At 40.3% G+C, this 27,953-nt stretch overlaps 1 protein-coding gene across 3 annotated transcripts in view; it reads right to left on the reverse strand.

Moving 5' to 3' along the window:
* The window catches only part of stx17 (syntaxin 17), a 109,570-nt gene that overhangs the window by 4,422 nt on the left and 77,195 nt on the right, over positions 1-27,953 (reverse strand). For all 3 annotated transcript variants that reach the window (XM_060824814.1, XM_060824811.1, XM_060824813.1), the window contains 3 exons: positions 4,393-4,621; positions 911-1,035; positions 526-576 (listed from right to left, as the gene is read on the reverse strand). In XM_060824814.1, the coding sequence (XP_060680797.1) occupies positions 526-576; positions 911-1,035; positions 4,393-4,621 (405 nt within the window). The remainder of the gene's footprint in view (positions 1-525; positions 577-910; positions 1,036-4,392; positions 4,622-27,953) is intronic.

The raw sequence follows: 27,953 nt of genomic DNA on the forward strand, positions 1-27,953 counted from the left end.
GTTTTGGAGATTCCAAACTAGGCTGATAGAATTTGTACATGGACTGATTGTAAAGATAATAATCACCTTTTATAGGGAGGAGCAGGGGGTGTAATAGATGAATTAAAAGCAGAAGAGGTAGAGTTACCATTCGGCAAATAGTGGAAGAAAATACAGAAGGAAGAGAGGAAATTACATTACAAAATTGTTTGAGAGTAGCAATTAGAGATGCATGCCTGGAGCAGTCGTGATTGCACAGCTCACAAAGGCTGGCTCTGGTCCTGTTGTTATTAACTCCACGGATGTGTAGTCATGTTTAATTTTGAACCAGCGTTATTATAACTGGTGTTAAGCGTAATATTTCCAGAACCAAATGGTCATCAATGATATTGCTTATGTGTTAGAATATCTTTTTTTAGTTCACAGAAATTCAATTTGCTGTACTTAGCCATAAATTATTCTCGCAGATCCAAAACATACGACATAAACTAAAGAAATAGATTTTCCTTCATTCAATATATAGGTAATTGGAAGATAAATACTTACATGAAGTAACTGAGAAAATTCATTTACCAAGTTGCTAAGATCAATTAAATCCTGAAAAATAATTATGTAAATGAACATTACAAGCTACTCAAACATATCCCAGAAACAAAATCATTAAACATGACCATCTAGAAGTGCCTGCAGTAAACCTCACTATTAGTCTACATAATTTAACAGAACAACATAAATTAAACACCCTTACTATTTACTTAATCAGAGTACATGCACTATATAATATGCAACATATATTTTGAATTACTTAAAAATTAGAGCCTAAACCTGGATGACAACAAGATTATATTAAAACTAATTTGCATTTGTGCTGCAAAGATATATCATCACTAATTATTATTTCACATTATTGTCGTGAAAGATGATGTCTTACTTCTTCCAACTTCTCCCAAGATTCAGCAGCATCTTGATCTTGTGGAATCTGTGGTAGTGGCACATTCAGCTGAACCAGATGTTGGGACAATGGTGAGCCAGAATCTTGGGAACTCATAATTGTTCCTACAGCAAAAATAGTTATTCAATGCAATGTCCAACTGCGCAGTCTTAAAAGTCTTAGATATGTAATTAGCTTCATCAACTCATTTTGCAGGTAACTCCTGGAAAGGGACAAAAATGTCACTGTTCCAGACGTTTCACATCAGAATAAGGTCATGTTATTTGCTCAGAATCCTGTAATTTATTTCATATGTAAATTAAAAGTATTTAATTTAACCTAAAAAATACACTGTAAAAAGATAATTTCTCGGCTGAATGATAATTTAGTTAGGGCAGGTCTGTCAACTGAAAGTGACAACTGATCGTCATTTAGAAATGTTAAGTCACATATTGTATTCTTGTTAACTTCAATAAAACGGTAAGAGTTCCTCAAATTATCAGAGGTTTTTAGTAATTTATATCTTCTTTCTGCTCCAAGGTTTTTGAAGTGCTGGGTGGGTGAATATGTTAGTACAATCCCAGTTAAAAGTCTCCTTTGAACAGAAATAGCACATCACTACAACCAGGCTTTCATTGCTGCCTGGGAATATTTTAAAAGTATTTAATCCTACGATTTGATTCTGAAAATATTTCTTGTTACAATAGGATAACCATTTTACTGTGCTACAGAAAACTTCTATTTTCAATATTAGCTATCTCTTCAATAAAATGTCAGAAATAATGGTTGTGATTTATGTTTACAAGTTTTTATTTTAGGAGCTTAATTTTATTAGGAGGCAATAGAATGCCATTGGTTCCATTGTTTTGGCTTTCCCAATACTCTTTCCCCTTATCTCCCTTAGCAGGAGATTGGTAACACGACAAAATCCTCAGAATCAGTACAAATATGATGGGCTGAACAGTCTTTGTGCGCCATAACAATTCTGTAACAACCTGCTCAATGATGTTCCATTTGGCTTCCATTGAAGCCATGCAGTTCCTAACCTCAACAGCCTTGTTTCAAAATGGGACAAAAGAGCCGAATGCCAGAGGTGATGAGAGAGAGAGATTGTTCTTGGTATCAGGCCATTTTTGATCAAATACGGTTACAACAGTCATTGGGAATTGAGGAAATCTCTGCTGATACCTAGCGCAAAAGAAGATGGTTGTGGTTATTGGAGGTCAGTCATCACAGCTCCAGGACATCTCTGCAGGTGTTCCTAGACTCAACCATCCTCAGGTGCTTCATCATTGACCCTCCCTCCATTATAAGGTCAGAAGCGGGGATGTGTGCTAAGGGTTGCACAATGTCAAGCAACATTCATGCCACACGAAAGCTAGGCAATAACTATCTCAAACAAGACTGCAGCAAGCCTTTGTGTAGGGAAGATTGTCTCTCATAAACTGAGTTTTCTTGAGGGAGTGACAAAGCTGATTGAGGGCAGAATGGTAGATGTCCAAATGGACTTTAGCAAGACTTTGACAAGATTCCCCCATCATTGTGGTGTGGACTCGATGGGCCAAATGGCCTTGCTTCCACTCCTATGTCTTATGGTCTCTTGGCAGGCTTATACAAAAGTCACATGGGACCTGCTTTGAACGGGTAAGATGGATACAGAACTGTGTTCGTCACAGAAGACAGAGGAGCAGTGGAAGGGTGTTTTTCTGACTGGAAATCTGTGACCAGTGGTGGTCCACAGGGATCATTGCTGGGACTACTGTTGCTTATAATATAAATAAATTAAATTATTTAGAGGAGAAAGTAAGTGGCCTGATTAATACATCTGTGGATCACACAAAGATTGGGGGAGCTGCAGATAGTGAGAGGGATTGCCACAGGATAAACTAGGATATAGACAGTCTGGAGACTTGGATGGAGAAATTGCAGTTGGAATTTAATCCAGATAAATGTGAGGTGATGCATTTTGTAAGGTCTAATGCAGGAGGGAAGTAGATGGTAGAATCTCTTGAAGGATCAACATACTAAAGGATCGAGGTGTGCAGGACCACAGGTCCCTGAATGTGGCAACACAAGTGGATAAGGCAGTCAGAAGGCATATCACATGCTTACTTGCATCAGTTAGGGCACAGAATATAAAAATTAGCAAGTCATGTACAGAACTTTAATTAGGCCACATTTGGAATATTGTGTATAGTTTTGGTTGCCACATTACCAGAAGGATCTAAAGGCTTTGGAGGGGTGCAGAAACAGTTTACCTGGATGTTACCTGATTTGGAGGGTATTAGATATGATAACAGATTGGTAAAACTTGATTTGTTTTCATTTGAAATTTGCAGAATGAGGGGCAACCTGATGGAAGTTTAGGAAATTATCAGAGACATTGAGAGATTCGATCCTTGGGGTCTTTTTCCCAGGGTAAACATGATAATTACCAGCAAACACAGATTTAAGGGAAAAGGAAGTACATTTAAAGGAGATGTGAGAGGCGAGTTTTTACACAGAGGGTGATAAGTGCCTGGATTGAACTGCCAGAGGTGGTGACGAAGGCAGATACAATAGCAATGTTTAAAAGGCACCTTGACAGAAACTTGAATAGGCAAGGAATAGAGGGACAGGACCGCAAAGAGGCAAAAGGTTTTTCGTTTACAAAGGCATTATGAATCGGCAGTCTTGGTGGCCCAAAGATCCTATTCCTGCACAGTGCTGTTCTTTACTAAGAGAAAATCTAACCATTTACCTTTAACATTCAATGGCATTACCATTGCTGAAATCTCCACCATTGACATCCTGGGAGTTACCATCGACCAGAAACTGGACTGGTTTTATAAATACTGCGGCTACAAGAGCAGGTTAAAGTCAGGAGTGTGATCAAATACTCCCCATTTGACTGGATGGGTACAGCTCCAACATCTCCCAAGAACTTTGCCATCTTCCAGGTCAAAAGACATCGCACTTCATTGGCATTACATCCACAAACATTCACTCCCTCCATCACTGACAACTCATTAGCAGCAGCACTGTATACCATTTACAAAATGCACTGCAGAAATTCACGAACCATCCTTAGACAGCCCCTTCTATAACGTGACCGCTTCCACCTTAAAAGGGCAAGACTAGCAGATACACTGGAAAATGACAACTGCAAGTTCCCCTTCATCCACTCACCATACTGACTTTATATGGCTCGTACAGTCTTCCATTTCTACCCATATGGGGAAAGGCAACAACGTGACAAATTACATACAAAAAGATTATTATTATTCTAATAACAACCAATATCGGAAGGAAAATAAAGTGCACATATACCAAATGCATGTAAAAGTACTCATACATCAGATTTATAATTGGAATAAAATTACATTACAAATATAATCCTCATTGAAAGCATACTGTTGTTTACATAAGTAGCAAACCAGTCTCCTTTAAAGAGATGAAAGAGTCATCATCATTATTATGCATAACTAGATCAAATGTATTACCTTCGACAGTCTGGGACCTCACTAGTGACGAGTGCGATCTTTGTGTATTATCCATGCTCCAGTGTCCACTCGACTCCTCTAGAATCTCTGAATGGAGTTTCAGGAACTCCAGCACTGCTGCTGCTGCACGCTCCTGTACAGGGTTCATTATTTTCTCTAAAGCTTGTGAATCTTCATCTCTTATCTGAAGGCACAGTGTTTCCATTTCTTTCATGTTAGCTCGTAGCTGCTGTGGGATAAAGTGAGGAGGAAAAATGTCTTTGAATAACAGGTATTTCAATTATACTTATTTCAATTTTCAGTGAATTGTTGTGCTTATAAAGGAAAGGAATACACTGTTACAGCACTCTCAGAAACATGCCCCTGTCAAAAGCGAAGTAACCCTATTTTAGTTTACATAACAAATTGCTTTAACTGTAAACTCAAAAGCCACACATGAACCTATTGTTATGATCAAGGTTGGAGGGGCAAACCAATCTTCTTTCCAAATCCAATTTCTCCACTGTTCATAACAAAGTTTGAATTTAAAATGGACAGTGATATTGTCAGTTATATAGAATACTGAAATCTATTTATTTTAGTATCAGATACAAATCAGCTGGTTTTGTTAACAAAAATAATAATAGATCTATTACAAACAATTTACACAAGCAAATGTTATGAACAGAAGTTTTAGACTGTACTAATCTGCATGTATAAATACCATTCTTGAAAACTCAGATTTTTATGACCAGATAACCTTTCTCATCAATTGTTATAAAATCCCAACTGATTTGCTAATACCCTTCAGGGAAGGATATTTGCCAACCTTACTTGGTCCGGCCTACAATGTGACTCCAAACTCAGAGCAATATAGTCGACTCTTTACTACCTTCTGGACTATAAAGGATGAGCACAGCCAGTGACGCCCACATCCAATGAATAAATATATCTTAAAATAACATGGATAAATGCAGAAGTTAATGAAGCAAACAAGTAGGTCAATTTCTTGTGCTGTAGTCCCAGTCTAACCCATTGGTAATTCAGGACTCTGCTCGCTCTGTTACTAGTGATGTTAACAGGCCCTTTTTGTTGAGAGACATTGAACCCCATCCTACCCAGAATCTATCATGTGCTCATCATTACTTGGTGCAGCTTCCAAGTAGTGTTCAACTTTTTAAAAATTCATTAGATGTGGGTATCGCTGGCTGGGCCAGCATTTATGGTCCATCCCCAATTGCCCACAGGCAGTTAGCAATCAACCAAATTGCTGTGGGTCTGGAGAGGCCCATGTAGGCCATACTAGTTAAAGTAAATGGCATTAGACATTAGTGAACCAGATGGGTTTTTCCGACCATCAAAAATTAAGTCACTCGGTTGCAGATTTTGTTGAATTCAGATTCTGCCATCTGCCATGGCTGGATTTGAATCCAGATCTCCTAAACATGAACTGTGTCTCTGAATCAACAGTCTAGCAATAATACCACTAGGACATTGTGAGGAAAAGCAGAAGATGATAATCAATAGTAGGTTTCCGTGTCCAACCTGTTGTCATGTAATTTCAGGGGCACTGAAGACAATGTTGTACAGTCCCAATTCCACTTCTATGTAGTTGTATACATCATGTTGTGGGTCTATCCGACAGTAAACAGAACATAACCAGGGATTAAAAGAAAAGAGTCTGGGATATTGGTTGACAGCTGTAATTCAGTGAGTAAGACTTTGTTAGAACGCATTGAGAGATGGTTGCTCCAAATGTGGAATGAAAGCTTATTAGAGATTTCTGGAATTTTTCTTGAGCTTAGCGAAAATGCCCATAGTTGAGGAAGAGAGACTTGTATGAAATACATATTTTTTTAAATTTTGTTTTTAAAAACAGTGGACAGAAGTGAGAAAATGTCTTTAGAAGTGTTTGAAAAACTGACTATATTTTTGAAAGCAAGTAACCTGACAGTATGACAGGCATTGAAAATAACAAACCAAGGATGTGTTCTTGTTGGCAACAAAAAATTATTCATAGATGTCACTAATCCACAGACCAATGATAGGGACCTTTCACTTGCCAACAAACATATGATTGGTTCACAGGTGGCTGAGTTGCTAAGACAGAGAGAGGGGAAGAATAATGTGCAGGTCTTTGTCCAGCCCAGAAGGATTTTAAACTAGAAAGCGGGGGAGAAGGGAAGGGTAAACCTCCAAGATGTATAATGGCCAATGGGAAACAAAGCAGCAGGTTAACAACATCTGTGGGGGTGGATTCAACCACATGGAACAGTATACAAAAAATGAAAAAAAAAGGAGAGGTTATTAAAGTCTCCAGCACACAAAATAGGACAGAGTATTTGGAAAGGGTTAGAAATCAAACTTCAAGCACACTGGATAAACAAATGATAATAAAAAAAAGGGACAGTGACTATAGGACTGAGGGAGTTGTATCTGAATACATGCAGTGTACGAAATAAGCATTGTGGCACAGATCGAAATTGGCAGGTATGATGAGGGCATCACGGAGACGTGGCTGCAAGGTGATCAGGAATGGGAGCTATATATCCAAGGTTATACATCCAATCAAAAAGACAGGCAGGTGGGCAGAGGTGGTGGGGTTGCCTTATTAGTAAGAAATTAAATCAATAGCAAGAAAAGAAGTACGGTCAGATGATGTAGAAACGGTGTAAATAAAGTTGAGGAGCTGCTTAAAAATAACAATGAAAGTTATGTACCAGCTTCTAAACAGTAGTCAGGATTTGGGGCACAAGATGCACCAGAAGATAGAAGGGGTGTGTAAGAAAAGCAAGGTTACTGTGATCATGGGAGATTTCAATATGCAGGTGGATTTGGAAAAATCAGGTCGGTAGCGGATCGCAAGAAAAGGAATTTGTGGAATGTCTATGAGATAGCTTTTTGGAGCAGCTTATAGTGGAGCCCATTTGGAAACAGGCAGTTCTGGATTTAGTAATGTGCAATGATACAGACTTTATAAAGAAGCTTAAGGTGAAGGAACCTTAGGAGGCAGTGATCATAATATGATGAATTTACATTGCAGTTTGAGAGAGAGAAGGTGGAATCAGATGCAATGGTATTACACTTGAATAAAGGCAACTATAGAGGTATGAGGAATCAGCTGACCAGAATGGATATGATTTACGTGGACTTCAGTAAGATGTTTGACAAGGTTCCTCATGGTAGAGTGGAAGCAAGACTAGATCTCAAGGAATACACTGAGAACTAGCCATTTGGATACAGAACTGGCTTGAAGGTAGAAGACAGAAGGTGGTGGCAGACAGTTGCTTATCAAACTGGAGGCCTGTGACCAGCAGAGTGTCAAAAGGATCGATGCTGTGTCCACTGCTTTTCATTTTTTATATAAATGATTTGGATGTGAACATAGGAGGTATAGTTTGTACATTTGCATGTGATACCAAAATTGGAAGTGTAGTGGACATCGAAGAGGGTTACCTCAGATCACAACGGGATCTGGATCAGATGGGCCAATGGGCTGAGAAATGGCAGATGGAGTTTAAGTTAGATAAATTGAAGTGCTGCATTTTGGAAAGGCAAATCAGGGCAGGACTTATACACTTATTGGTGAGGTCTTGGGGAGTGTTACTGAACAAAGAAACCTTGGAGTGCGGGTTCATAGTTCCTTGAAAATGGAGTCGCAAGTAGATAGCATAGTAAAGGTGGCATTTGGTATACTTTCCTTTATTGGTAAGAGCATTGAGTATGGAAGTTGGAAGGTCATATTGTTACTGTACAGGATATTGGTTAGGACACATTTGGAATTTTATTTGCAATTCTGGTCTCCCTCCTATCAAAAGGATGTTGTGAAATTTGAAAGGGTTCAGAAAAGATTTACAAGGAGGGTTTGAGCTATATGGAGAGGCTGAATAGGCTGGGGTTGTTTTTCCTGAAGTGTCAGAGGCTGAGGGGTCACCTTATAGAGGTTTATAAAATCATGAGGGGTATGGATAGGATAAACAGACAAGGTCTTTTCCCTGGGCTAGTGGAATACAGAACTAGAGGGAATAGCTTTAAGGTGAAAAAGGAAAGATTTAAAAGGGTCTGAAGGGGCAACTTTTTCACGCAGAGGGTGTTGCATGTATGGAATGAGTTGCCACAGGAACTGGTGGAGACTAGTACAATTACAACATTTAAAAGGCATCTGGATGGGTATATGAATAGGAAAGGTTTAGAGGCCAAGTGCTGGCAAATGGGACTAGTTTGGTTTCAGATATCTGGTTGGCATGGACGAGTTGGACCAAACGGTCTGTTTCTATGCTGTACATCTCTATGACTACACCCCAGAGTTCTGAAGGAGATAGCTGAAGAAATAGTGGGAGGCGTTAGTGGCAATCATTCAGGAATTACTGGAGTCATGGAAGATCCCAGAGGATTGGAAATTCACTAATGTAACCCCTCTGATTAAGAAGGGAGTAAGGCAAAAGACAGGAAAATACAGGCCGATTAGCTGACCTCAGCCACTGGTAAGCTTTTGGAGTCCATTGTAAAGGATGAGATTTCTGCAAACTTGTAAGTAAAATAGGGCAAAGTCAGTATGGTCTCGTCAAGGGGAGGTTATGCCTAACAAAATCTGTTAAAATTCTTTGAAGAGGTAATAAGCAGGTTAGACTAAGGAGAGACTAAGGATGTTATCTACCAGGAGTTCCAAATGGCCTTTGATAAAGTGCCGCACAGCAGGCTGCTGAGTAAGATAACGGCCCATAGTGTTAAGAGACAAGGTACTAGCGTGGATAGAAGATTAGCTGTCTGACAGAAAGCAGAGAGTGGGGATAAAAGGGTCCTTCTCAGGATGGAAGCTGGTGACTAATGCTGTTCCATAAGGGTCAGTGTTGGGACCACAACTTTTCACTTTATACAGATGAAGGAACTGAGGGCATTCTGGCTAAATTTGCAGATGATACAAAGGTAGGTAGAGGGACAGGTAGTATTGAGGCGGCAGGGTGGATGAAGGATTTACACAGATTAGGAAAGTGCGCAAAGAAATGGCAGGTGGAATACGTGGGAAAGTGTGAAGTCTTGCACTTTGGTAGGAAATAGACTATTTCCTAAATGAGGAGAAAATTCAGAAATGTGAAGTGCAGAGGGACTTGGGAGTCCTAGTCCAGGATTCTCCTAATGTAAACTTACAGGTTGAGTCAGTAGTTAAGAAGGCAAATACAATGCTGGTATTTATTTCGAGAGACTAGAATATAAAAGCAGGGGTGTACTTCTGAGGCTTTATAAAGCTCTAGTCAGATCACATTTAGAGTATTGGGAGCAATTTTGGGCCTCATATCTCAGGAAGGATGTACTAGTCCTGGGACAAGTCCAGAGGAGGTTCATGAGAATGTTTCCAGGAATGAAAGGCTTAACATATGAGGAATGTTTGAGGATTCTGGGTCTGTACACAATAGAGTTTAGAAGGATGAGGGGGCATCTAGTTGTAACTTACAGAATATTGATGGCCTGGACAGAGTGGACATTGGGAAGATGTTTCCATTGGTAGGATAAATTAGGACTCGAGGGCTCAGCCTTAGTGTAAAGGGAAAACCTTTTAGAAAGGAGCTAAGAGAAATGTCTTCTGCCAGAGAGTGGTCATTGCCACAGAAGGCTGTGGAGGCCAGGTCACTGAGTATATTTAAGACAAAGATAGATAGGTCCTTGATTGTCAAGGAGATCAAGGGTTTTGGGGAGAAAGCAAGACAATGGGGTTGAGAAATGATTGAATGGCAGAGCTGATTCAATGGGCTAAATGGCCTAATTTCTGCTCCTATATCTTATAGTCTAAGTTTTCAGTACTCTTCAGTTTAAAAACTTAGTTTAAATCAAAAGAAAACTAGTTACCTTTCCCACAGCAGATGCTAAAAGATGTGGTTTCTGAAGTGGTCATTCAGGGACATTGTACAAATGAATAGTTACTCTATACTTCTTACAAACCAGCCTCCAGAGAAAAGCTTCTGAACAAGTGGCCTTGTTAGCTGAAGAAGGATCATTTCAACAACAGAATCCGGAAACAAAGATCATTGAACAGACATTCCCGTTTATTCTCTACGTCTGCCAATATCTGTTTTTCACTTTTTGTCCACTACCATCCGCAAATACTCGTTAAAGTTCATTCTGATTTGGAAATATATCATCATTCCTTTATCAGCACTTGATCAAAATCCTGGAATACCCAACCGAATAGTACTGTGGGTTTAACTGCATCGCGTGGACCAAGTGGTTCAACAGACAGCTCGTCAATAACTTCTCAAGCGTAATTAGTGACACTCACATCCAATATATGGAAAATTATTCTCTTTAGACTCTTGAACTTTCTCCTTTAGGTTAATGTCAGTAAGAAATTCTGCCTGTATACCAAAGGTAATAGATCGAAGATTAGTTACAACTTTCAATATTTTTCACATGCGATTAGTTGTTCTTTGGTTCACTATAAGCAGCCTTTTATAAGAGCTTTTGTTTTATCTTCATTTTACTTTGAGTTGTGAATTACAAGAGTTTAGTATGAGTACTTTGTGCTACAACTTTATGATGGAAATTCATTTTAGTGAATCACAGAGTCTTACCGCACGGAAACAGATACTTTGGTCCAACTCGTCCACACTGACCAGATCTTACCTGGTCCCGTTTGTCAGCAGTTTACCCATAACCCTCGAAACCCTTCCTATTCATGTATGCATCCAGATGCCTTTTAAATGTTGTAATTGTATCCATCTCCACCACTTTCACATCTAGCTGTCACCTCATTCTTTGCCCCTTCATGAAATTCTAAGTCACAATAGCTGCAGGATGTTATGCAAGGTTCATGCATATGGAAGCTAAATAATTAGCATTTAAAATATAAAATTCACCCTTCTCTCTCATTTTGTTCAACAGTGAAATCGCAAAAGAAATGTTGCAATATAGCTTTAATTTAGAGGGTTAGTTGGTGATAAAATCCCAAATTGTGTGCTTTAAGTTTAGCGATATCAACTGCCACTTATGTAGGATCTGGGTTTGATTCCAGCCTTGGGTCTGTTTGGAGTTTGCACATTCGCCCTGTGTTCGTGTGGATTTTCCCCGGGCACTTCAGTTTCTTTTAACAGTCCGAAGATGCATGGGTTAGGTTGTTTGGCCATGCTAAATTGCCCTGAAGTGTCCAGGGATATGCAGGCTAGGTAAGTAAGCCATGGTACATGCAGGGTTATGGGGACCCATAACTCTGGGTCAGGATGGGATGCTTTTCGGAGGATCGGTGAAGATTTGATGGGCCAAAGGCCCTTTTTCTGCACCAAAAGGATTCTATGATACTGGAGCATAGGGATGCTCACTCATTTGAAATGACTGGTGGTGGTTTAACCGGATGGCCACCATGCCTCAGGCAAGCAGAGAGACTGAGAAAGAGAATCCTTCATGGTTATCTCAGCCAAGGCAGGAAATGAAATCTGCCATTAGCTTCAGTCTACATTGCAAACCAACCATCCAGCCAATTGACCTAACCAACACCCTCGAAGAGATAAGTAATGTCCCAGAAACAGTGATAAATTAGGAAATGGAAGGTTGTGGGGGGTGGGGGGGAAAAGAACTCAGGAAAATTACAATCAACAGAGAAATGGAATGGTAACTAATGTAACTCCTATATTCAAAGAGAAGAAAAAACAGGAAACTGTGGGCCAGTTAACTTAATTTTTTTTGTAGACAAAATATCAAAGCTATTATTAAAGAAGTTATAACAAGGCACTTGGATAATTTCAAGGTAAACAGGTAGTGTGAACATGGTTTTGCGATATGGAAGTCATATTTGACCAATGCTTGGAATTATTTGAGGAGATAATACATGCTGTGGATAAAGTTGAATAGGTAGATTTAGAATTCCAAAAGACATTTGACAGGTGCCACACCAAACGTTACTGCAAAAGGAAATTCATGGTATAGAGAGTAGCGTATTGGATAGAAGATTGATTAGCGATCAAGAAGCAGAGCACAGGTGTAAATGTGTCATATTCAGGTTGACAAAGTGTAACAAGCAATGTGTTACAGGGATTAGTGCTGGGACTTCAACTGTTTATAATTTATATGAATATCTTAGGTGAAGCGAGAGAGGTATGGTTGCAAAGATAGGTAGGAAAATAAGTTGTGAAGTCAATACCAGGAGGTTACAAGAAGAGAATGATAGGTTAAGTAAGTGGGCAAAGATGTGGAAAATGGAGTATATTGTGGGAAAATGTAAAGTTGCTTATTTTGGCTGGAAGAGTAAAAGTGAAGGACATCATCTAAACAATGAGTCATTGTAGAACTCTGAGATACAAAAGGATCTAGGTGCCATCATGCACGAATCACAAAAGATTCATATTCAGGTACAGCAAATCATAAGGAAAGATTAATATTAAAGTAGGGTGGGAATGCTTCAATTATACAGGGTACTGGGTGAGACCATATTTGGATTACTGCACATTGCATTGATCACCTTGCTTAAGGAAGAATGGGAACGTGCTGAAGGCTGTTCAGAGGTGGTTTACTAGACTAATGAGTAGGTTGTCTTATGACGAAGTGTTGGACAGATAAGGCTTGTATCCACTGGAGTTTAGAAGACCTTGAGACCTGGCTGAAACATGCAAAATCCTATGGAAGAAATTAGAACGCGGGACCACTGTCTAATAATCAGTGGTCACCCTTTTAAAACAGAGATCATGCAATTTTCATTTCTCTCAGAGGGTCAAGAGCTTTTGAATCTCATTCTGAAAAGACCGTGAAAGCAGAGTTCATGAATTTTTTTTTTAAGGCAGAGGTGCGTACATTCATGTTAAGCAAAGGGTTGAAGGTTATCAGGGATAGACAAGAATGTGGATTTCAGATTACAATCAGATTAGTCATGTTCTTATTGAGTAGTTGGGGAGGCTTTAGGGGCTCAACAGCCTACTCCAGCTCCTGATTCTTATGCTCTTACGTAAGAATGTTCAGCTATTCAGCTATACTGGGGCTTCACTACATCTATCAATTCACTCAATCTTCAAATGCAATCCCCAGTAATATTTTTAAAACATTCAAGGTGGAGGGGAGGCATCCCACTTATTGGGGACCAATACATTCAGAAACCTGCTGAGCCACATCCATAATTCAGTAGGACATGTTACCATTCAGGAAGGGAGAGAGAAGAAGGAAGTTGGGCTTTATTTCATTGAGCAATGAATCAAGCCATGAACATTCCATCTAAATTTTCTTTGATGTGAGCAGCTTGTTAGTTCAATGTTCAGTACCCTTAAAAATGTTTAAGTGTCTATGTAATGTGGAACAACATGTGAGCTGCCAGCATGGTAACTTCCAGTTTGCTATGTGGTTGCACACGATGAAGTGTAGTAGGAAAACTGCCAGACCTCTGGCAAGTTGTGACAGACTGGGAAGCGCATGCCTTCCAGTTAGCTGGGTTCCAAGTCAACTGAGTCAATCCACTGCTATTGTAACAATTGTCAGTTTGTGCTCGGCCAGCAAATAAAATACCACATTCTACTGGAACAACCCATCTCATTTGCAGAAATAAAACTAAAAATAAGTTGAAACCAAATTTGTAAAAATACAAAATTTCCCCACAAAACAATAAAGCTTGTGAACATTCAAAATAATGTAAAATGTCATAAAGCAGATAAGCAAATGTCAACTTGAAATGAAAGGTCTCAATCTTCCAAAACTATTGTTTACCAACCTGTATCAGCATCAAATGTGGTAAATTTTTGTCAAGTCCATTTTTAGGTCTGTGCGTGGTTTGTGTTTTCACAAAGCCCGTAACTAGTGCAACTGTAATTAATTACTTCAGACCACATAAATGCAATGAGTTAATTCAGTACCTAACTAAAACTTAAAATCTTTAAGATCTCGAGGGTAAGTTGATCATGAATGAGGCTCACACAGCATTTACATGGCACAGAATTGTGAAATTTCCACTGTGTGGCAGATAACTAACCATTTCAGTGTAGACTTCTACTCTTGGAAGTGATTTTCTAAACTTCACCTCATTCACCTCGTCTCGGTCGCAAATGCTTCTAAACAGTGCTTGAAGTTCAGACTACCCAAGGCACAATCTGAACTCCAGAGTTATGTATACAAGAGGCAGCTAGATATAGCACTTGGGGCAAATAGGATCAAAAGGTAATGGAGAGAAAGCAGGATTAGGCTACTGAGTTGGATGATCAGCCACAATCAGGATGAATGACAGAGCAGGCTCGAAGGGCTAAATGGCCTCCTCCTGCTCCTCTCTTCTATGTTTCTATGTTGATCACTGATTGTACCTGGAGTCAAACCTAAATGCGGTCACTCAGCCTCACACCATCAGAGGCCTGGCTGCTTTACTCACTTCACCAGAAAAGTTGCTCTATTGCTGGTCCACAAGATCATAAGAAATAGGAAAAGGAAGCAGGTCATTCAGCCCCTCAAGTCTACTGTGCCATTCAACAGAATCAAGGCTGCTCTCATATACTTCAAATTCGCTTTTCTGCATTCAACTCCATCCAGAACAAGAGTTAAGTTAGATAAATGTGAGGTGCTGCATTTTGGAAAGGCAAATCAGGGCAGGACTTATACACTTAATGATAAGGTCCTGGGTAGTGTTACTGAACAAAGAGACCTTGGAGGGAATTTATGCATGCAGGTTCATAGTTCCTTGAAAGTGGAGTTGCAGACAGATAGGATAGTGAAGGCAGCGTTTGGTATGCTTTCCTTTATTGGTTAGTGCATTGAGTATAGGTGTTGGGAGGTCATACTACAGGACATTAGTTAGGCCATTTTTGGAATATTGCATGCAATTCTGGTCTCCCTGCTATAGGAAGGATGTTGTGAAACTTGAAAAGGTTCAGAAAAGATTTAGGAGGATGTTGCCAGTGTTGGAAAGTTTGAGCTATTGGGAGAGGCTGAACAGGCTGGGCCATTTTCCCTGGAGCGTCTGAGGGGTGACTTCATAGAGGATTATAAAATCATGAGGGGTGTGGATAGGGTAAATAGACAAGATCTTTTCCCCAGGGTCAGTGAGTCCAAAACTAAAAAGGTATAGGTTTAAGGTGAGAGGGCAAAGATAAAACAAAGGGACCTAAGGGCAACTTTTTCATGCAGAGGGTGGTGTGATTATGGAATGAGCTGCCAGAGGAAGTGGTGGTACAATTACAGCATTTAAAAGGCATCTGGATGGGTATATAAATAGGAAGGATTTAGAGGGATGTGGGCCAAATGCAGGTAAATGGAACTAGATTAATTTATGATATCTGATCAGCATAGATGAGTTGGACCAAGGGTCTATTTCCATGCTGTACATCTCTATGACTCTACATAGATACAGTAACTAGGGAAAAGGCCATACTTAACCTTGTATTGGTAAATGAGTCTAGCCAGACGATTGAAGTTTCAGTGGGAGAGCATTTTGGGAAGAGTGACCATAATTCAGTAGGTTTTAAGATAGTTACGGATAAGGATAACACAGGTCCTTGGGTGAAAGTGCTAAATTGGGGGATGGCTAATTACAAAAGTATTAGACAGGAATTGGAGAAATTAGCTTGGGGGTGGCTCTTTGAGGGTAAACCCACCTCTGACACGTAGGAGTATTTTAAAAGCAAATTGGTCAGAGTTTAGGGCTAGCATGTTCCTGTAAGAATGAAAGATAAGGATGGCAAGATTCAGGAACCCTGGATAACAAGAGATATTAAAAGTTTAGTCAAAGAAAAGCTAGCATTTGTAAGGTTTAGAAAACTGAAATTTGACAAGGCTCTTGAGGAATATAAAAGGAACAAGGAAAGAAATTAAACAGGAATTAGGAGAGCTAGAAGGATCCTGAGATGTCCTTTACAAGTAGGATCAAGGAGAAGCCCACGGCATTTTATACGTATATTAGGAGCAACAGGGTAGCTAGGGAAGAATAGGTTCACTCAAGGACAAAAGAGGGAATTTATGCATGCAGCCACAGGAAGTGGAAGAAATCGTTAATAAAGGACTTTGCATCAGTATTCACCAAGGGGAAGGATATGGATGATGCTAGCATTCGGGAGGGGTACGTTGATTCTAGGCATGTTGATATTGAGGAGGGAATGGGTATTCCGTATCTGGGAAACAGGTAGATAAGTCCCTAGGGCCTAATGGGATGTATCCCAGGATACTGAGGGAGGCAAGGGAGGAGATTGCTGGGGCCTTGAGAGAGAACTTTGTATCCTTTTTAGCTACAGGCAAGTTCCCAGAACACTAGAGAATAGTCAGTGTTGTTCCTTTGTTTTAAAAGGGCAATAAGGATAATCCTATTCGAGAAGACTCTTCGGACACAATTTATTCGCAGTTGAAAAAGAAAAGACTTATTTGGGATAGTCAGTATTGCTTAGTCTGGCGGAGGTTTTGTCTCACAAATTTGATTGCGCTTTTTGAGGAAGTGAAGGTGATTGATGAGGGTAGGGCAGTGGAGGTTGTCTATATAGACTTTGCTAAAATTTTTGACAAGGTCCTCTTGGAAGGCTAGTCCAGAAGGTTAAGTCAAATGCGATCCACAGTGAGTGATAGGTTGGTTACAAAATTGGCTTGATCATAGAAAACAGAGGATAGTTGGGGAGGAGTATTTTATGACTGCAGATTTGTGACCAGTCGTGTTCTACAAGAATCAATGCTAGGACCTCTGCTGTTTGTAATATATCTACACAGGAACCTCAATTATCCAAATGACACAGGCAAGGAGTATTTTGTTCAGTTAATTGAATGCCGAACAATCGATGCCAGATAACATAATGAGCCACGCATCGCGATCTTGTTCAGATAATCCAAAATTCGATTAATCGAATGCCAGATAATAGAGATTCCTCTGTGTAGATATGTATGATTTTGATGAATAGGCAAATGGCCTAATTAGTAAGTTTGCAGATGACATAAAAATTTGTGGAATTGTGGGTAGTGAAGAAGGTTGTGAAAGAATACAGCAGGATATAGATCTGTTAGAAAGTTGGGTGGAGAAATGGCAGGTGGAGTTTAATCCACACAAGCATGGGGCAATGCATTTTGGGAGGCCAAATGGAAGAGCGATGTAAATAGCAGGACACTTAGGAGCATTGAGATACAGATGATCTTTGGCCCACAGCTGCCTTAATGTGGCAACACAAGTGGATAAGATGGATAACATGATGTTTGTCATGCTCGTCTTAATGGTTGGGGCACCGGGTATGAAAGTTGGCAAGTCATGTGGTAGCTGGATGAAATCTTAGTTAAACCCCATTTGTAGCATTGTGTACAGTTCTGGTCACCGCACAATGACAAGGATGTGGAAGCTTTAAACAAGGTGCAAAAGAGGTTTACTAGGATATTGCTTGTATTGGAGTATATTAGCTATAAGGTGAGGTTGGACAAACTTGGATTGTTTTTGCTCGAGTGTTGGTGGCTGAGGAATTACCTAATAGAAGTACGTAAAATTCTGAAAGGCATGCGTAAGCTGAATAGCAGGAGATGTTTTCTTAGGGTGGAAATGTCAAATACTAGGGGCCATAGGTTTAATGAGAGAGGGGAAGTTTAAAAGGAGATGGGAGAGACATTTTTTTTAAAATGCAAAGGGTATAGGTGCCTGGAACACGTGCCAGCAGATATGTTAGAAAAAGATACAACAGCAATATTTAAAAGGCATTTGTGCAGACATATGAACAGACAGGAACAGAGGGGTATGAACCATTTGCAGGCAGTAGGGATTAATTTAGAATGGCATTCTGGTCAGCATAGACATAGTGGGCTGAGGGCCTGCTCCTACAGTGACCTGTTCTATAAGCATCAGTGAGCAGCTTATTACAAAGTGCTGCTTGATAGCACTGTTGATGAAACCTTCCAGCACTCTGCTTATGACCGAGTCTAGACGGATGGGGCAGTAATTAGCCAATCTTGGACTTGTTTTGCTTATAGTGTGCAGAACATACCCTGGGGAGTTTACCACATATCTGGATAAAAGCCAGTTTTGTAGCTTTATTGGAACAGCTTGGCAAGGCTGCAGCTAGATTTGGAGTACACCTTCGGTACTACAGCCAAAATGTTGTCAGGACCCGTAGCCTTTGTGATATCCAGTTCATTCAGCCGTTCCCTGACATCACATGGAGTGAATTGAAGTGGCTGAAGACTAGTTTCTGTGATGCTGGGGACCTCTCGAAGAACCAGAATGGATCATCCACTTGGCACTTTTGACTGAAGATGGTTTTGAATGCTTCAGCCTTATCTTTTACAGTGATGTCTGGGTTGTTCCATCATTAAGGATGGGGATATTTGAGTTGTTCAATTGCCCACCACCATTCATGACTAGATGTGGCAGAGCTTAGATCTGATTCGTTGGTTGCTTGTCCATCTGTCTATAACTTGCTGCTTATGTTATTTGGTATGCAAATAGAGTCATACAGCACTGAAACAGACGCTTCGGTCCAAATTGTCCATGTTAAACAGGTTTCCTAAAATGAACTAGCCTCATTTACCTGCATTTGGCCCATTTCCCTCTAAACCTTTCCTGTCCAAATGTTTTTAGATGTTGTAACTGTACTCAACCCGACCACTTCATTTAGCAGTTTGTTCCAATTATCGCACCAGCATCCAAGTGGAAAAGCTGGCTCTCAGATATTTTAAATCTTTCCCCTCTCACTCTGATTTTATGCCCTCTTGTTTGGGACTCCCCCAACCAGGGGAAAGGACCTTGGCTGTTCACCTTATGTATGCCCCTCACAATTTTATAAACCTCTAAGGTCACCCTTCAGCCTCTGACGCTCCAGGGAAAAAAAAATCCATGCCTCTCCTTGTAAATCAAACCCTCCAGTAAACATCCTTGTAAACCTTTTCTGCACCATTTCCAGTTTAATAACATCCTTCCTGCAGCAGGGTGACCAGAATAATACATTGTACTCCAAGCGTGACTTTACCCATGTCTTGTACAGGTAGTTCTGTAATGCAATGGTTGTGTTCTTGTGCAACCCTGCTTTATAGAAAAATCATGCTTTAGAAACAGTGCTTAAAGTGTTGGCAATGTAATCACGTTAAAGGTTTGTGCTTTAGAAATGGTGTCCCCAGTTCAGCACTCGCGTTACAGTGAATTTGCGTTAATGAAATGCACGTGATAGCAGAATGACCTGTACAGCTGCAAATTGACATCCCAACTCCTCTATCCAATGCTCTGACTAATGAAGCCAAGTGTACTAAATACCTTCTTCACTAATCTATCTACCTGTGATGCCACTTGCAAGGAAGTATGTACATGCGTCCCTAGATCTTTCTATTTGACAACACTCCCCAAGGCCCTACCATTAACTGTCTTGTTTTACATCATCACCAAGCCAACACGTTTTTAAATATGCTGTGCTACCAACTCTGTGGGCCTATCTAGTCATTGGGAAAGGACAAACACCCATGAGGATGGGTGATGTGGTGTCTGGGACATTGTCAATTGGTTCTGATTTGTGCTGGCACTTAGATGGATTGTGAATTTCAAATGTTGAAATGAGAATACTCTGTCTCCAATTTGAATAACTTATCAGCCAAGGCAAAGCTTGCCCAGACAGTATGACACGTAGGACACGGGGACCAAAAACCTGACAAGGCAGCAACCCATAAAGCATTGCAGTTTTTTAAAAAGGAAAAATTGCAACAGTGGCAGAAAGATGAGTTACTTTTTCACAATGTACAATGAAGGTGACCAGACAATGTTGTTCCCTTCGATACTGTAGAAAGATGTACTGCAGGAGGTGCACCAAAAGGCAACGTGTTAGCTTGGAACTGAAGGTCACTCTCTGTTAAAAGCACATATGTCAGCTGCATGAAGAAAGGCTATCAACCAAGAAACGGAGGTAATTCACATCTTCAACAGAAGTTTGTTAATTTCAGGGAAAGACCCATCAAGGTTGGCATAAGTTTAAGCGAAGAATGTTTGCACCATTTCTTTCTTTAGGCTTCATTACTTTAAGCAATGGACATAACCACACAGTATTTCACTGTATCTACACTGAATGGCAGTTTTTTTCTTCCATGTTCAACTAGCAGCTGTAAAACAGTTTTACAGCTGTAAAAAAAAACTACTGTATGTGACTTTCAGATTTGGATGTTCTATAGCTCTTCCAGACAACGTCCCATCTGTCACATTCTAAGCATCAACTCAAACAAAATTTCAGCTCATTTAAAACTTTACTGTTATCTCATTATACACTCTGCCCAGTTACTAACCATCCCTGTGGTCACTAACCTACAATGCTTCGAGTTTCTCATCTTTGAGCATAAACCCTTTGTTGCCTTGACCCTCAAATCTCTAGCATTGCAAATTGTTACCGCTCAGAACTTTATATTCAATCTAACTTTCACCTCTTATGCATTCCCTTCCACTTGTTCATAATTGGCAACAACTTTGTCTTACACTTCGGAATTTGTTCATTAAAATTCTCCTCTTCACCTTCTTGCCGCTGTTCATGTCCCTATTTTCCATTAAGACCTGCCTAAAACCACAACTTTGACAAGTTTTAGGACACCTGTCAAAATATTTCCCTCCTTGCCTTTGTTAAATTTAGTCTAATTGGACCTGTATGAAGTGTCTTTAGACTTTTTGCTATGTTCAAGACACTAAGTGCAAGTTATTGTTGGTTGGAAGTTTCTCAGTGTGGTCAAAATCCATGGCCATACAGCTTAGCCTTGGACTCCTAGTGGCTAGCACTTGTTTCTTTTACAATCTTAAAATACAGCATAACGAAGACATTGGAAATTCTACTCATGATTTGAAAAGCCTGATGCCCACAATTGTCCCACATGCAAATTATTTTGCATTCAAGGGAACCCTGTCAACCATGAATGCTATGTATCCTGCCAAACTGCCATGGTAAAAATATGAGAACCATAGAAGCTCCACTGTGTGGAAGCAGGCAATTCAGCCTGTCAAGTCCCCCATGATCCTTCAAATAGCATCCAACTCAGACTCCCACCCCCCCCGCCCCCTTCCACCCACCCTATCCCTGAGACCCTGCATTTCCCATGTTCAATCTACCTAGCCTGCACATCCCTGAACACTACAGGAAATTTAGCATGGCCAATCCACATTACCTGTATGTCTTTGGACTGTGGGAAGAAACTGGAGCACCCAGAGGAAACTTACACAAACACATGGGGAATGTGCAAACTCCATACAGTCACCCGAGGTTAGTAAGTATCTCTCTAGGCAACGTAATGTTGACATGAGGCCTATGAGCACTGTCACTTCCTTTTCCTGACTCCAAATCACCTTTGAGAACGAGGAACTTCTCGCAGTTGTTGCATGAACTTGGCAGACAATTTTACAACATGCACAGTCCTGTAACACCAGCAAGGCCTTAAAAAAAAATCAGCAAAATATTTAAGTATTCTTGAGCTGACAATTTCTTGCTAAACAAGAACAATATTGTTGGACTGCATAAGGCACATCCAAAACAAATCTTGACTCAGTCAGCAGATCTCCTTTGCAATGCCAAGCAGAGTATTACATTATTATTGCAAACTGATAGAGTTAAATAATATAAACGAGGAAAACAGTGTTAAAACATCTCTAACAAAAGGGTGATGCAACAGGTTAATGGTTTCCTGCATGATCTCTTTGCAAAAAAGCACCAAAGGAAGATCAATGAAGGGGATCAATTTTTCAAAGAAAAAAAATGCAGGATGTGGTAAGAAGCAAATTCTTACATTTTAGTTAAAAGATGAAAAGTTACTGATTACTGGAAGTTGTGTAAATTTAGCACAGAAGGACTTGGGGTTACTGTACATAGAGCCATAGAGATGTACAGCATGGAAACAGACCCTTCGGTCCAATCTGTCCACGCTAATCAGATATCCCAACCCAATCTAGTCCCACCTGCCAGCACCCAGCCCATATCCCTCCGAACCCTTCCTATTCATGTACCCAAACATCTTTTAAATGTTGCAATTGTACCAGCCTCCACCACTTCCTCTGGCACATCATTCCATACACATAACACCCTCCGTGTGAAAAAGTTGCCCGTAGCTCTCTTTTATATCTTTCCCCTCTCACCCTAAACCTATGCCCTCTAGTTCTGGAATCCTCCACCCCAGGGAAAAGACTTTGCCTATTTATCTTATCCATGCCCCTCAATTTTGTAAACCTTTATAAGGTCACCCCTCAGCCTCCAACGCTCCAGGGAAAACAGCCCCAGCCTGTTCAGTCACTCCCTATAGCTCAAATCCTCCAACCCTGGCAACATCCTTGTGAATCTTTTCTGAACCTTTTCAAGTTTCACAACATCCTTCCGACAGGAAGGAGACCAGAACTGCATGCAATATTCCAACAGTGGCCTAACCAATGTCCTGTACAGCTGCAACATGATTCACAACTCCTTTCCTCAATACTCTCACCAATAAAGCATACCAAATGCCTTCTTCATTATCCTATCAACCTGCAAACTCCACTTTCAAGGAGATATGAACTTGCACTCCAAAGTCTCTTTGTTCAGCAACACTCCCTAGGACCCTACTATTAAGCATATAAGTCCTGCTAAGATTTCCTTTCCCAAAATGCAGCACCTCGCATTTATCTAAATTAAACTCCATCTGCCACTTCTCAGCCCATTGGCCCATCTGGTCCAGATCTGTTGTAAACTGAAGTAACTCTCTTTGCTGTCCACTACACCTCCAATTTTGGTGTCATCTGCAAACTTACTAACTGTACCTCTTATGCTCGCATCCAAATCATTTATGTAAATGACAAAAAGTAGAGAACCCAGCACCAATCCTTGTGGCAATCCACTAGTCACAGGCCTCCAGTCTGAAAAACAACCCTCCATCACCACCCTCTGTCTTCTACCTTTGAGCCAGTTCTGTATTCAAATGGCTAGTTATCTCTGTATTCCGTGAGATCAATCCTTGTTAACCAGTCTCCCATGGGGAACCTTGTTGAACACTTTACTGAAGTCCAAACAGATCTACCACTCTGTCCTCATCAATCTTCTTTGTTGCTTCCTCAAAAAACTCAATCAAGTTTGTGAGACACGATTTCCCATGCACAAAGCCATGTTGACTATCCCTAATCAGTCTTTGCCTTTCCAAATACATGTACATCCTGTCCCTCAGGATTCCCTCCAACAACGTGCCCACCACCATCGGCTCACTGGTCTATAGTTCCCTGGGTTGTCCTTATCACCTTTCTTACACAGTGGCACCACGTTTGCCAACCTCCAGTCTTCTGGCACCTCACCTGTAACTATCAATGATACAAATATCTCAGCAAGAGGCCCAGCAATCACTTCTCTAGCTTCCCACAGAGTTCTAGGGTGCACCTGACCAGGTCCTGGGGATTTATCCACCTTTATGCATTTCAAGACATTTAGCACTTCCTCCTCTGTAATATGGACATTTTGCAAGATGTCACCATCAATTTCCCTATAGTCTATCTTCCATATCCTTTTCCACGGTAAATACTGATGCAAAATACTCATTTAGTGTCTCCCCCATTTTCTGCAGCTCCACACAAAGGCTGCCTTACTGATCTTTGAGGGGCCCTATTCTCTCCCTAGTTACCCTTTTATCCTTAATGTATTTGTAAAAATTCTTTGGATTCTCCTTAATTCTATTTGCCAAAGCAATCTCATGTCCCCTTTTTGCCCTCCTGATTTCCCTCTTAAGTATACTCCGACTGCCTTTATAGTCTAAGGATTCACTCGATTATCCTGTTTGTACCTTACATATGCTTCCTTCTTTTTCTTAAACAAAACCTCAATTTCTTTAGTCATTCAGCATTCCCTAGACCTACCAGCCTTCCCTTTCACCCTGACAGGAATATACTTTCTCTGGATTCTCATTATCTAATTTCTGAAGGCTTCCCATTTTCTAGCTGTCCGTTTGCGTGCAAACATCTGCCCCCAATCAGCTTTCAAACATTCTTGCCTAATCCCGTCAAAATTGGCCTTTCTCCAACTTTTCAACTTTTAGATCCTTTTCCATCACTATTTTAAATCTAATAGAATGATGGTTGCTGGCCCCAAAGTGCTCCCCCACTGACACCTCAGCCACCTGCCCTGCCTTATTTCCCAAGAGTAGGTCAGGTTTTGCACCTTCTCAGTAGGTAATAGGGAAAGCTAATGAAATGTTGGTCCTTTCTTTCAAAGTTAATGGAGTATAAATATTGGGAGATATTGCTAAAACTCTACAAAGCATTAGTCATACCACACCTGCAATACCATAAACAATTTTGGTTCCCTTTTCAAAGTAAAGATGCACTGCAATTGGAGGCAATCCAGGGAAGGTTGACTAGATCAATACTGGGTATGAAGGAATATAGGAACTAGGAGTGGGTGTATGCAATTCAGCCCTTCAAGCTCACTCCATTACTTAATATGATCATGGTCGATCTTATCCTGGTCTCTGCTCCAACTTCCTACCCGCTTCCCACTGCCCTTTATCCACTTCTCAGAAACATATCTACAGTCGGTTCTGATATAATGTGATAGTTCCGTTCTCGTGCGATCTCACATAACAAGAAAATTGTGCAATAGCCGCACCATTTAAATTAATGGGGCTGGAATTGCATTCTAGCCAATATAGGTAAGCAAGTTCACATTTAACAAATAACAGTTTAAATTCTTCAATCACATTAAAACCAAGTCACATTGAACAAACACTCGTTATGCAGAACTGATCGTATTTCTTTCTGAAACTGTTACTGATTCTGCATCCACTGCACTCTAGGGCAGAGAGTTCCACAGGTTCACAACTCTCGAAGAGAAATAGTTTCTCCTCATCTTTGAACCTACCACCTCTCACTCTATATCTATGATCTCTTGTTCGAGACTGTTCCACTAGGGAGGACATCTGTTCAACACCCACCTTAACAATCCCCTTCAGCATTTTATATACCTCAATCAGATCCCACCTTTCCCCACTCCCTCAACTTTTCTGAATTCCAACAAGTCCAGGCCTTGCATCACAGCCTTTTCATTCCTGGAATCAAACTTGTGAACCTTGTCTGAACTGCTTCCAGTGCCACTACATCTTTCCTTCAAGTATGGAGGCCAAAACTGGACACATACTCCAGTTGTGGTCTCACCAACACCTTGTATAACTGTAACAATACTTCTTTACTTTTATTATCCAACCTTTTTGCAATAAATGCCAAAATTCCATTTGCCTTCCTTAGTTTATGTTGCACCTGCATACCCACTTTCTGCAAATCATGCACAGGGACACCCAAATCCCTCTGCAGAGACCCACACTGAATCGGTTTCCCAGTTAAGTAATAATTTGCCTTTTTATTTTCTGCCAAAACAGATAAACCCACATTTATCGATATTACTGAGGGATCTTCCTGAGAGATTCAGTAGGTTTGGACAGAACTCACTGGAATTTAGAAGAATGAAAGGCAACCTTATTGAACATAAGGTTCTCAGGGGACTTGAAAGAATACTTGCTGAGAGTGTGTTTCTCTTTGTGAAAAGTCTAGGACCAGAGAGGCATAATCTTAGAATAGGCAGGCTCACATTTCAGACAGATTGAGAAGAATTTTCTTCTGAGGGTAATTGAATCTATGGAATTCCTTAGCACAGAGCTGTAAACGCTGTGTCATTAAGTAAACGCAAGGCTTAAACAGACTGATTTCTTTTCAGTAAGGGAATCAACGGTTATGGGAGAAGATGAGATAGTGGAGTTTAAGATAATCAAATCAGCACCGAGCTCATTAAAATGACAGAGCAGACTTGATGGGACAAATGCTCCAGTTCTGATCCCACATCCTATGGTCCAAAATATGACCAAAAAATCTTGCATAGTAAATAGAATGCAACATGCAAAACTATAACTTGACCTCTTCTATGGCACGCTTCTGAAATCTACACTGTTTTTACTCCATATAAATTTAAAATGTTAGTATCTAAACATTCTGAAAAGGTTTGACCTTCAGCAGTGTTTGCAACTATCTACACTTTTATCTCTCCATCCTGGAGGCTCCCTGTCTCTATTCCTGATGAAGGGCTTTTGCCTTCCTGCTCCATGGATGCTGCCTGACCTATTGTGCTTTTCCAGCACCACTCCAATCTAGACTCTGGTTTCCACCATCTGCAGTCCTCACTTTTGCCTAACTATCTACACTAATCCCACTGCACTCATAACTCAAGTGCTACAAACTCTGCATTTTTGCAATCTGATCAGATACTCCTCACATCCAATTTCTAGCCCTTTCCCCATAATCTTTGACAATGCTGATCAAGAAACTATCTAGATAGTGGACAGCACGGTGGCACAGTGGTTAGGTGATGGGGTAAATGTAGGGGAATGGGTCTGGGTGGGTTGCGCTTCAGCGGGTCAGTGTGGACTTGTTGGGCCGAAGGGCCTGTTTCCACACTGTAAGTAATCTAATCTAATCAGCCTTAAATATATGCTAGATCCATGCCACCACTCTGAGGCAACGAATTCCAAGGATTCACAACCCTTTGGGAGAATAACTTCCTCCTCATCTCAATCTTAAAATAGCATCTCTTAATCATGAGACTATTCCCAATGGTCCTCAACTATCCCATGATGGACAGGGCACTGTGAAACGAGAATGAGAATTAAGGGAGTAACAGAAGGCAGGAGCATGCAGAATTTTATATATTTTGCAGAGGTCTGGACAAGTTAATACTTATGACAGGTTGTGGATTGAAGATGGGGTTGGATATCCGGTTGGCATGGACGGATTGGACCAAAGGGTCTGTTTCCATGCTGTACATTTCTATGACGCTATTACATGTATCTAGAGTACAGGTATGTGGGTGAATTTCACATAAGTAGCTAAGGCACAAACAATGGTGATCAATGTTGCAAATTTAAAAATGGTTTTGGTGAAATACATCATAAGTAGTTTAGAAATTCAGTTGAGGGTCAAAACAAGACACCAAGATTACAAATGGTATATTTCAGTCAAAGTGAGATGATTTCAAAAGCAAGGGTGCATAATCTGTATACATAAAGGTTCAGCCTTTCTGATGGGGAATTGGGGCAAGTTCTAACTCATCCAGGACAACAAACCACATTGAGCACTACATGACATTTAGACAGAAGAGTGAAAACTACTGTATATTGAAAAATATGTGCCAAGCATCAAAAAGAAATTTTAGTGACGAGAGAATATCATCAGATTCAGCAACCCATAAATCAGTGAGGAGCAGCAATAAACAAAATTACTAGAACGCTAAACAATATAAAACACTTATGAATCTGTATCCCTTCTATGAGGCCCTTTGTCCATCAAGTCTGCACTAACTTATCGACCCTAATCCCACTGCGCTCATTTCTCAACATGAGCCAACACTTTTAGGAGAGAAATATGTTAAAATTATTGAATTGAACTGAATGAACTGTTTTGTCAAGTACTCAAATGAATACAGTGAAAAGTTTACAAATTGCTACATGCGGTGCTCTCTTAGGTACAAGTTCTTCAGAAAAAAAATGAGGAAAATAAAGAAATAGAAAGTCCAACATTACAGAATGTAGGAATAAATTAGAAATATAAAGTTCAGAACAACAGTTCTCCTAACCCAGTCCACACTGGCACCTTGTCTCTAATTTTCCAGACATAAAGAGACATGGTGATTCCATCTATTTTTTTGGGAGAATGTTTCTAGAATTTATTTAAA

This window comes from Hemiscyllium ocellatum, chromosome 5 (assembly GCF_020745735.1).
Source record: "Hemiscyllium ocellatum isolate sHemOce1 chromosome 5, sHemOce1.pat.X.cur, whole genome shotgun sequence".
Lineage (NCBI taxonomy): Eukaryota > Metazoa > Chordata > Chondrichthyes > Orectolobiformes > Hemiscylliidae > Hemiscyllium > Hemiscyllium ocellatum.